General features: G+C 39.3%; 1 protein-coding gene across 1 annotated transcript in view; it reads right to left on the bottom strand.

Moving 5' to 3' along the window:
• Positions 1–4,644: 4,644 nt before the first annotated feature.
• The window catches only part of TNFRSF9 (tumor necrosis factor receptor superfamily, member 9), a 14,195-nt gene continuing 7,210 nt past the window's right edge, over positions 4,645–11,629 (bottom strand). Inside the window, exon 7 of the mRNA XM_006885783.1 lies at positions 4,645–4,733. Coding sequence (XP_006885845.1) covers positions 4,645–4,733 — 89 coding nt within the window. The remainder of the gene's footprint in view (positions 4,734–11,629) is intronic.

Here is an 11,629-nt window from a genome sequence, read left to right as displayed (position 1 = left end):
TTGATGATATAAATGAATTGATTTTAAGTATGTCCATCTGAATTTATCCAAAAACAGTGTTTCCTTTACGTGACCAACACATCCACTTTGGAAAGCAAAATAAGCTCCAAATCTTCTACATTTCTTAAATCAATCTGTGTTTCCACTGTTTACAATGGAAGAGTGTATTATTTTATTATTGGCCTTTAGATACAATTTGATTTTTCCTTAATAGCAGAAAGTTAGGAGACCCTGATGACACAAGGCTGCTAAGTAAAAGATTGGTGGTCGCACCCGTCCAGCTACTCTGATGAAGGAGAACCTAGCAGTACGCTACCATAAAGATGAAAGCTGAAAAAGCCTCGTGGCTGTCAAGTCAGAACTGACATATGGGTAGCTGACCCTCCACTGAGATTCTGAGGCTGTAAATTACAAGAGAGGAGGCTGCCCGTCTTTCTTAGAACCACGGTGGATTGACCCCCACACACCCCAGCAGGGCATAGTCTTAAAGTTAGCACTTTGACTCTTAAAGGACTAGGCCACCAGAACTCCAAGATACAACTGCCAAGAAAACTTTGGGGAGTAGTTTTAGCACATGGGGCTATCATGACTCGGAATCCACCTCATAGTGCTTAACAACAACAATCAGATGAAATTTAATAAAAATCAAAAGGTTTTAAAAATGTCTGGTTTTTTCTTATATATCATTTCCTGCCCCCCCATGAAGATGATAGATTTATAGTTTACTATAGTGTGCTCTGTCAAAATATGGATGATGCTCACAGTCTTAGCCCCACCACCATGCACAGACCACACGGTACCCACTCTGGCTGTGGTCTGTGAGCACATCCTACCCACATATGGAAACATCAGTTCTGCAAAGGTGTAAGACACCCACTTTAGGAGTCAAACGCCCCTCATATCAAAAGTTTCCATCAGGGTTTTTTTTCCACTAAAGAAGATATCAAACTTTGTTTCTGAAGTACCTTAAGTTTGGTTTTGTGCACTTTTAGGGACCTGTCTCCAAAGTGTGCATTGCTCAATTTGTAAATTCATTTTTATCCAGGAAAATGCACTGCTCTATCTACTAAAACTAGTTACTTGCATATCTGAATTAACTCTAAAGAGGGTTGCTATAATTTGGTCTCTGTTTTCTCTCTTTGTCAACTGTCATTTAGGGGAGAGATGACTCACCTCTAAGTTCCTGTGTTTTTCAGTTATACTGCTTACGCTCAAAGGTACTACTGATAAAGATATTGCACAACCTAGGTGGCAAAAGCAGCCTCTGCCAGGTGGCTAGAAGCAGGAGGTTTATTAGAGGCAATGGAGAATTGTGTTTTCTGTCATGTTCTCAACACGAGTCTGTGGGATGTAACCAGTTTCTCTTCTGTGAACAGACAATGAACAATAGAGAATTAATAGCTTCTGCCCTAAGCTGAGAGAGGAAACCACTTTAGAATTTATAGCCTTCTGGTTTGGAAGAACAACTGTGCTACAGATAGGGTACTGGTAAAACTCCCCACACTTGACTTTACAGGCCTCCTGCTTTATTAGGACTGTACCCTGGGTAACTATTTTTTTTCTCTCTCTTATTCTTGCCAGAAAACCAGGTCAACAGGACTCTGACGTCACTGGTTGCTGCTCAGACTCCCAAAACATCAGACAGCTTCCCCCACAGAAACCAAAACAAAGCCAGCTGCCATTGGATTGATTCTGATTCGTGGGGACCCGTGGATGTAGAGCTACACTTCAGTGGGGTTTCAAGTCTGGCATGTTTCAGAAGGAAATCACCATGACTTTCCTCCAAGGTAGCTCTAGTTCCAACTGCTCATTTTTTGATTAGCAAACAATGCTTAACTAATTGCACCACCAATGACTTCTCCCAAAGCTCCAGTCTTGGCTGTTCGAAGTAGGTGAGGGGAACTCAAATGTTACCTCAGATTCTATTGCCCCCCCCCTCCCCCGTAAGATGTACTGTGTCCTCAATGGAATACTATGCAGCACTCAGGAGCAATGATTTTGAAAAATACTGCATAACTTGGGAGAGGTTGAAGAGCATTATGTTGCAGGAACTGATTCAGTCTAAGGACAAATACTGTATAAGACCATTATTTTCAAAATAGAAGGATAACTAGTAAAACATGTACAGGAATTCAAGGAGGGGAGGAGGGAGCAGACGGGTGAGGATAGGTACCAGACTGCATAGTTTGGTGGGTGGAGGGAGCAGGGGAAGCAAATGGGAAGGATCCAGCGGAAAAGACAAGTTAATGACGGGCAAGGTCTAATGGGAATTGATTTTATAAAACTTAATGCATGGGAATGATTGTATGAAACACGATGTGAATGAAGAATGGTGTGAAACACAATGCATATAAACTTTGTAAGAAAGCTAAAAAAATCATGTAAAATAGAGTGTATTTGAATGTATGAAACATAATATAAATGAAACATTGTATGAAACAATGTATATGAATGAAACATAATGGAAAGGAATGTTTTATGAAAACCAATAAAAAATATTTTTTTCTAAAAAATGTGTACTTTGTCCTTTCTCACTCCCATGAGGAATGTTTTCATGTGTTTTGATAAGGTTTCTTGTTGTTGTTGATTGCTTTTGAGTTGAGCACAACTCAGAGACCCTATGAGGCCTGAAGCCCCTCTACAACTCTCGACATTTATCATAGTTCATAGAGTTTCCAGAAGCATGTTGTTTAGGAAGTGGATGCCACTCTTGCTTCCAAATCTGCCATAGTGTGATATTGTTATGTGCCATTCAGTCGCCTGCGATGTATAGTGAACCTATGTACAGCAGCTCTGAAATGTTTAAAAATAAACAAAGACCCAAAACACACACAAAAACAAAACAAACTTCCACAAACATTATCCTCAACTTTTACTGTGTTAACACACTATTTAATCAAAATAGTCAAGAAAAAGTCAAATTATCAAAAATATATCTGTTTAAATGGAAATATATACCATTAACAAATATTTTCCAAACATTTACATAATCATGTCATATATCAAAATGTGAAAAAAATCATTCTTTAAGGAAGAGAATGAGGAGTTTCTGTTGCAGTGTTGCAATTTCTCCAGAGAAGTTTGTCCTTTTTTCTCAGAATATTTCTAAAATTCAAACATGCAGGTGATCTTGTTTTACCTGTCCTCCCTAACTTTCATACATTTCATCTATTGCTTTGAATGTTTTAAATATTATCTAAAAACTCACTGCCCCATAAGGGCATGTCTAACTTTTATGTTGCTGTTGTCAAGTTTATCTTCTCTAGATAGTTCTTAAAAAAGCATAATGGTCAAGGCAGACATTCTTTATTAGGCAAGCTAAGCTAGTGAGTGGGGAGTTAACGCTGACAGCCCATAGGTAGTTGATTTGAATTCACTAGTTTCCCTTTAGGAGAAAGATATGCAGTCTTCTTCTGTAAGAGTTATAACCTCTGAAAACCCACTGGAGTTGGTTCCAACTTGACAGAAATGAGTTTGAAGCTTTTGATTGATTTAATAGTTCAGTGGCTTTTTTGTTTTGTTTTTGTTCAAAGTTTAAAGATTATCTCAGGGTAGCAGTTTCAGGGATAGATCCAGCCTCCATGATTCCAGAAAGTCTGAAGTCCATGAGAATTTTAAGTGTTGTTCTACATTGTTCCCCATTTGATAAAGATTCCTCTGTTGATTGAAATGTTCAGTAATGAGAGCTAAGCTCCATCCAGTTTGTCTGGTCTTCTGGCAAACAGGGCAGCTGTTTATAAAGGAAATTAGCCACCCATTCTAAATCTTCCTCTCATTCCAGGCTCTTCCCCGGTTGTTCTAAGGGAACTGTTGTGCCTTGAATGGTCACTTGCAAGCTCATAACCCTCTAGGAACTATACAATAAGCTAGGAGGAACAACTCAGATTAAGAGAATGTTGGTTGTACAGCTTAAAGAATGCCATTAAGGTCATCGAATGAAATGTGTAGAAGCTGTTGAAGTGGTGTATATTGTGCTTTGTGTGTTCTCAACAACAACTACTAAATAAATAAAACTATAGACAAATATACAAATTCATAAGAATAAGAAATGGAAGATCTGACTTAGAGAAGAATGGCAGAAAGGCAGAAAGTGAGAGGATGAAGGGGTCACAATGAACACAAAGACCTTGGAACCCTTTAAAACACCCTTCCATGAGGTCTGGGATTTTCCCCCTTGACTCCAGAGTAGGACACTTTTACCCTTCTCCTCTGACAGTGAGAAGGTCATTGTGATAAATGATGGAGCCAATGGAAATTCTGCTGAGGATCTTTGTTTTAAGGCTGATTGTCTCATGTTCTATTAGCATAAAGAAAGAATTGAAATGGTGTTGTTAGGTGACTGTTGAGTCTACCTGAAACTTAAAATCTATTTATCTTTGAGTTATCCAAAAGAAAATTAACAAATAAACATTAACTAGTCTAAGTATGTTAGGAAACCTCTAGATAATATCTTTGGTGGCTCTGGTTCATCTTTCTGCTCTGTTTTAAGGGGTACTTTTTAAAGGACAACCCCTTAACAAAGGTATTTGTGGGTGTTATCTAGGATGGTGCTTTACGTTTTAAAGGAAGATAGTAGAGGAATCACTTGTATTTCTCCTTTGCTTCTTTTTCAAGAGTATCCCAACATCTCTTTGGATTTCAGTTTCACAGTTCACAATTTCCTTCTTCTTCTTCTGGAAACCGGCAGCTACTGGCATCTTCCTCCTGGGCTGTTCGTATTGGCTGGGCAAATGCTAAAAGAAAAATTAATTTGAAAGTTATTTAGCATTTATCTGTTTCAACCACTTAACTATTTGTATCAACAAATCTTTGCCCCAACCCCTCTCTCTCACTGTTGCCCTCAAGTCGGAACCAACTCATAGCTGACCTTCCAGTGGGTTTTCAGAGACTTGTAAGTCACACAGGAGAAAACTATCCCTCCTTCTCCTTCAGAGTACGTGGTGGATTTGAACTATCTGCCTTTCATTTGGCAGAGCAACTACTTACCCACCAGATCTCCCTTCCACAAATCAGTCTCAGAAAATCACCAAGTAGCATTCTCAAGTTTGATTTTACTAATAAGCCATCAATAATGCAGACAAGTTGGAAGCAGGAGTGGCATCTGCTTCCTAAACAACATGCCTCTGGAAACTCTATGAACTTTGATAAATGTTGATAGTTGTTGAGTGGCTTCAGGCCTTTTGTTTATAGGGTTGCTATGAGTTGTGTTTGACTCTATGGCAATCAACAACAACAACAATAACAACAACAATGCAGACGAAAACAAGTATGAGTTTTCCCTCAAGCTTATATAATTTAAGATTTATTTCCTTTTACCAATATTTCATACTGATTTTTTTAAGGACTGCTATCCTTATTTTTCTAAAAGAGGCCCCGAAAATATTGTGAGCATGAATTACTGTGATATAAAATCAAGTAGCAAACATGACTGCAGGTTCAGTTCAGCAGCACCTATTTTTAGTCTTCAGAGTTAATTAGAATAGATATTAGATAGTTTGTTTTGAATGAATTGCTATACAACACAATTTTCAAGATAGCCTTGCTACCTCCGTCCATTAGTAAGTAAAGAGTTGATATATGAAGACATGTAGCAACTGACAGGTTCTCTTTCACTTGTTACTGAAAGGCCTCCTGGGAGCTGGGCAACATTCAACACTGACCACACCTTCTGAGAGATATTCCAATCTGCCTGGTGTAAAAAAGACTATGGCCAATCCAAAAAGAGCACGACCACCAACCACATCTTGCTTGACTGAGCAGCTCCATATTTGGGAACTAACAAAGGGCACCCAATCCACACCCTCCACAGAGAACTGACCACCAGGATGACCACCTTACTTCCAACCCCTACCTATAAAGTTTGGTCTGTAATTTCCTTTTTTTGCAACTTTGTTGCCTTACCCTGCCTCTCTTTGGCCTCAGACAGTAAATTTGCCCGAGATCCACTAATAAACTCTTTTGTTTCACTTCACCTGGTTCTCTGTGCCTTTTTACCTTAGAGTTACTGCTAGAATTTTTTAATCCTAAGCAGATATTTTCTTATAGTTTGACAATGCATACAACCGTACCCCAACTTCACATACTTAGTTCCATAAAAACTAAAAAACTTCAAACTCATTTGCTGTTGAGTTGGAACTCGACATGTCATAGCTGATCCTCCAACAGGTTTTCAGAGGCTGCAAACTGCATGGGAGGAGACTGTCCATCTTTCTCCTGAAAAATAGCTGGTGGATTCGAACCTCTTGCCTTTTGGTTTAGAGCAAACTCTTTATACCCTAGACCACCCAAATGGCACTCTCTTGCCAGAACTTGTGAAAATCTGGCAGAGACTTTCAGAAACATCCATGAAATATTGGGGTTTTTTTCTTTTGAAATAACATCAACATAAAAAAGATAAAATTTCTGAAAGATGGAGTAAGCCACCAGAGTTCCCTCTAAATAGAGCTAAAAACTATGAACGTTGTAAACAGAACATTAGATATCAAACAAGAATAAGACCATTTTGGAAGAAAATGAGAAGGCAGAATATCTGCAGGCCTCAGGATCCAAGAAACGACTTAGTAATGATTTCCATGAATTTTCTTTCTGTTTTGTATATCTAAGAGTGGAACTGTATGTAGAAAACAATGACTTAGTGTTGCCAATAGGCAATTACAAGAAGAGTCCCCAGAAAAGCCTGCTGTCTCTAGTACAGAAAGACACAGCAGAGAAAAACAGAAAACTTGTAGACAATAATTACTCTACAAAAGAACAAACATCTGTGTGAGAGGAAGTGCAACCAACATGCTTCGTAGAGGCAAGGATGGTGAAGCTTCATCTCACTTACTTTCGACATATTATCAGGAGGAATTAGTTCTTGGGGAAAACACACACACACACACACACACACACACACACACACACACATCGTACTGGGAAAGGAAGTCAGTGAAAGAGAGGACAACACTCTTGAGATGGACCACAAAGGACAATAACAGTGGGCTGGAGCTTATCAGAGATGGTAAGGATGGCGCAAGGTTCAGAGCTTTGTTCATAAGATTCATAGCTGGCCCTCCAGTGGGTTTTCAGAGGCAGTTTATCATGGTAGATGGAGAAATGTTTGAAGTTATCAATGATTTAATTTTACTTGGATCCACAATCAACATCTGGTTAACAGCAGTTAAGAAATCAAAAGACATGTTGCATTGGAAAAATCTGCTGTCAAGGACCTCTCCAAAATGTTAAAGAACAATGTTGTTAGTTTAAAGACTAAAGGGCACCTGATCCAAGCCATTATCTTTTCAATTACTTGTTATGCATCTGAAGGTTGGATAATGAATAAGGATAACAGAAGAATTGATGGCTTTGAGTTGTGGTGTTGGAGAAGAGTACTGAATATCTCATGGATTGCCAAAAACACAAGTCTCTCTTGAAAAAGTGCAAAACAGTATGCTTCTTAGAGGTAAGGATGTTAAAACTTCTTACATACTTTGGACAAATTATCAGGAGTTAGTTCTTGGGAAAGGACATAATTCTGAGCAAGGTTGATGGGACAGAGAAAGAGAGGAAGATTCTCAACAAAATGAATTGACACATGTTTGTAACAGTAGGCTTTAACATATCAGATACGGGAGCATGGTGAAGATTGGAGAATGTTCAGATGTGTTGTCTCTGTGGGCTGTAGTCGACTCGATGGCACCTAACAACAGTATTCATTTACTCATTGTTGTCAAGTCAGAATTAACTCATAGCTGAACCTCCAGTAGGTTTACAGAGGTAAATTACATAGGAGGAGACTGCTTGTCTTTCTTGCATGGAGCAGCGGATGGATTTGATCTGCCTGCCTTTGTACTGGCAGCACAACTTCATACTCTTTAGGCCACCAGAGCAGAGCTCAAAGAAGGTAAATATCTGCTGAAGAAAGTGGTTAAAATCCTAATATGTGCTAATCCCTGCTTTCAAATGGATAAAAGAGATACATAGATGTCCTGCTCTTCTTTCTACTACATTATTGTCACTTCAGAAATGTTGTTATGTGCCGTTGATCACTTGCAACTCACAGCAATCCTATGTACAACAGCTCTAAACCCTGCCAACCTCGTTGTCTCTGGATCATCCAGTCCCATTACCCCAGTGACTGAGTCAATTCATTCCATCCAGGGCCTTCCTCTCTTATGCTGTCCCTTGACCCTCCCAAGCATGTTGCCCCTCTCCAAGGACTGGTCCCTTCTTTCAACATGCCCAAAGTATGCCAGATGAAGCTTCAAAATTCTTACTTCAAAGGATCATCCTGATTTCACCCTCTCCAGGATGAACTTGTTTGTTCTAGCAGTCCATGGTATATTCAAAACTCTTCTCCAGCACCACAACTCAGAGGCATCAATTCTTCTTCTGTAATTCTTAGTCATTGTCCAGTTCTCTGAAGCATAGCAAATAATTGCAAAGAACATGTCCTGAATCAGGCACAGCTTAGTCTCTAGACTGAAATAATTGCTCTTCAGAAATCTAAAGAGGTCCTTGACAGAAGGTTTTGCCAATGCACTTTGTTTTTTGATTTCTTGGCTGCTGGTACAAAAGTGTTGATATGTTTATAGACAACTCTGGGGTTTATTCACTTGTCTTTTTTTATGTACTCACCTTTAGCACACATGAAATAAACTTTCAAAAGTTTGTAAATCTAAAAGCACTTTACAAACAACTTTGTTATAGTTTAGGGTAGAGCTGGGATCAGTAGGCCTTTGAATCAGAGATGAAATGTTTGAATTAGATAAGAAATGGAGAGGCCTAAATTAGATTAGAAGGTTAGACTTTAGAAAGAGAATGAAAGAATGAGCTACAATGCACACCCATGTTTATCGAGGCTTTGTTCACAATAACAGAGTTGAAAACAACCCAAGTTCCCATCAACAAACGGACAGAGAAGCTCTGGTATATTCACACAATGGATATTGAAAAACCAGGAACTCATGAAATATTATGCAAAATGGGTGGCCCTGGAGGACCTTATGGTGAGTGAAATATCTCAGTCACAGAAAGACAAATACTGCATAATGCCACTGTTATCTAAGAGGACTGACATAGGAGTTGAGGGGAGACTGAGAAGGAGGGGATAAGTAATGTATACTGCATTGAAACATGTGAGGAAGAGAACTGTTTAAAAGGGATATATGATTAGGCATTATTGTCATGACAGGAGTGCAGAACGAAGGCTGCATAGTGGAGTGGACTTGGGGGAAGAGATTGTATAACAGTGAAAGAATTTTTCTTCTACTTTTTAAAGTGAAGAGAGCACTGTGGGGGAGGGGTGGGCAGGGAGAAAAGTGCAACAATGAATGAAAGGAAATCCAAAGTCTCTGTAAACTTTCACTAACATTAATTTGTAAAAAAGGTTGAAAAAAAATGAACTACAGAGCGAAAACATGATACCTGCCGCACACAAACAAGAAGATAAAGAATGTCTCTTTATGTATATAAAAAGGACAAATAGCTAAATAGAAAAACTCTCAAAAGACCTAACCAGACACTTCACACATGAGGAAATCCAGATGGCATCAACCTCAGTGGGAATCAGAGAAATGCAAATTAAAAACCACAAAGAGATATCACTATCAACCCACTAAATTGATACAAAACTCATATCCTGCTCTTATCAAATGTTAGCAGAAATATGAAGCCACAGAAATGCTCATTTATTGTTCAGGAGTCCAGCCATTTTTGGAAAACAGTCTGCTTTATCTACCAAGGACCAAGAGGCATCTTCTCCATGTCCTGGCAGCTGTATTCCTAGGTTGGGCAGGGGTGGAGGTGGGCAAAGAAAAAAATACTTGTGCTGCCATGTGCTAAGATATACAGGACAAAAATATTCTAACATCATTATATGTTGTTGTTGTTGTTGATTGCCATCAAGTCAAGCATGACTCATAGCAACCCTATGAACAAAAGGCCTGAAGCCTTTCCATATCTATCATCATTTATCAAAGTTCATAGAGTTTCCAGAGGCATGTTGTTTAGGAAGTGATGCCACTCCTGCTTCCATCATTCCCAACCCCAAATATCCATGCATTTTAGAATGGAAAACAAGCTGTGATGGAAATAGAAACATTCCTTTCTGGAGAGTCAATCTACTCATAACTGAACTTCCTTTGGATTTCTGAAGCTGTATGTCTCATGACAAGGAGATTGCTCATCTTTTTCCCAAGGAGCGGTTGGTGGATTTGAACCAGCAGAGAGGGAAGACCTTTGGATTGGCAGCATTTGTCCCCATGGACTGCACCACCAGGGCTCCCTCTAAGAATAGTGAACTGTAATGTGAACCAACTAAAGATGAAGGTACAAATGAGTCTTAAAGGCACAACATTGAGTATAAGAAGCAAGACGCAGAAGCGGGGACTACAGTGTGATTCTATTTGTACGAAGTTCAGAAACGCATTAAACTGTGTTGTTAGTTAGAAAACCTAGAAAGAAGAACACGGAAGTGAAACCAGCAAAGGCTGCATGTGATTAGTCCCAGGGCTCATGGGGCTTCCTGGGAGCAGAGTGTTCTATTTCTAGACTCGGAGGCAGCTTAGCAACTACAGGGCAGGGTCGTGTGGGTGCTCACGCCACAGTCTGCTAAACTTTGCATTTATGTGCTTTTGTGTCTATTTTACCAAATTTAAAAAACAACTGTATTGCTTTCAAAGGACATTTAAATATCTTTAGATCAGACTTGGCTAACACCAGGCCAGAGCGCTCTTGTGGCCTAGTGGGAAACAGCTTCTCTGCCAACGCAAGAGCAGGAGGTTCAAGTCCACCAACTGCTCTGTGGGAAGAAGATGGGCAATCTCCTCCCGTGCAATTTATAATCTCTGAAAATCCACTGGAGGGTCAGCTCTAAGTTGGTTCTGGCTCGACGACACACAATAGCAGTGTTCTCCTACGTGCATTTTTAACAATCTCTCTGTAGACAATGATCCATCTTTGTTTAATGTTTCAAGTTACAGTTTTACCTTTTCTTCCTTTCTTTTCCCCCCCACAGTTTTACTTTTGGAAAGCTCCTTCTATATATGAATTCCAAAGGACAGGTTCACCTCATTAACAAGCACTTATTTAATGAGTGCTGCTCCCCAGACAATGTCTCGCTTAAATGAACTAAGGGATGAATTTCGTTATTAAAACTTTCCATGTTCTCCAAATGGATGTTATAATCACCTATTTTATAAAGTAGCTTCACATGCTCTCCTCATTTTCTCTTCCTTTCTCAGGTTGTAGGTCTGAGCTCAGGCTGAAGCCTCCGTTGTTAGTTGGGGGGAACAGTACTCGGTGGTAAAAAAGATTATTTGATGAGTCCTGTTTGCCAGTGTCCTGTATGAACATCTAACTGGCTTGAAACCACACAGATGTTTATCCACACATCCAAGACTGCAGCATCCTTTCTCCAACAGGGTAAGAAGGGAAGCCACAGACTGGGAAAAAATATTTGGTAATGACATGCCTGATAAGGGACTTATATCTAGAATTTATAAAATATTCGAGAACCGCAACAAGGTAAAGGAAAACAACACAATTGAAAAATGGGCACAGAGTATGAACAGACACTTCACCAAAGAAGACATTCAGATGTGTAACAAACACATGAAGAAATGTTAAAAATCCCTAGCTCTAAGAGAGA

The sequence above is a fragment of the Elephantulus edwardii genome, unplaced genomic scaffold (genome assembly GCF_000299155.1).
Source record: "Elephantulus edwardii isolate Elephantulus edwardi_28Jun2011 unplaced genomic scaffold, EleEdw1.0 scaffold00045, whole genome shotgun sequence".
NCBI classification, from domain to species: domain Eukaryota; kingdom Metazoa; phylum Chordata; class Mammalia; order Macroscelidea; family Macroscelididae; genus Elephantulus; species Elephantulus edwardii.
This window is presented reverse-complemented; position numbering and strand designations above follow the sequence as displayed.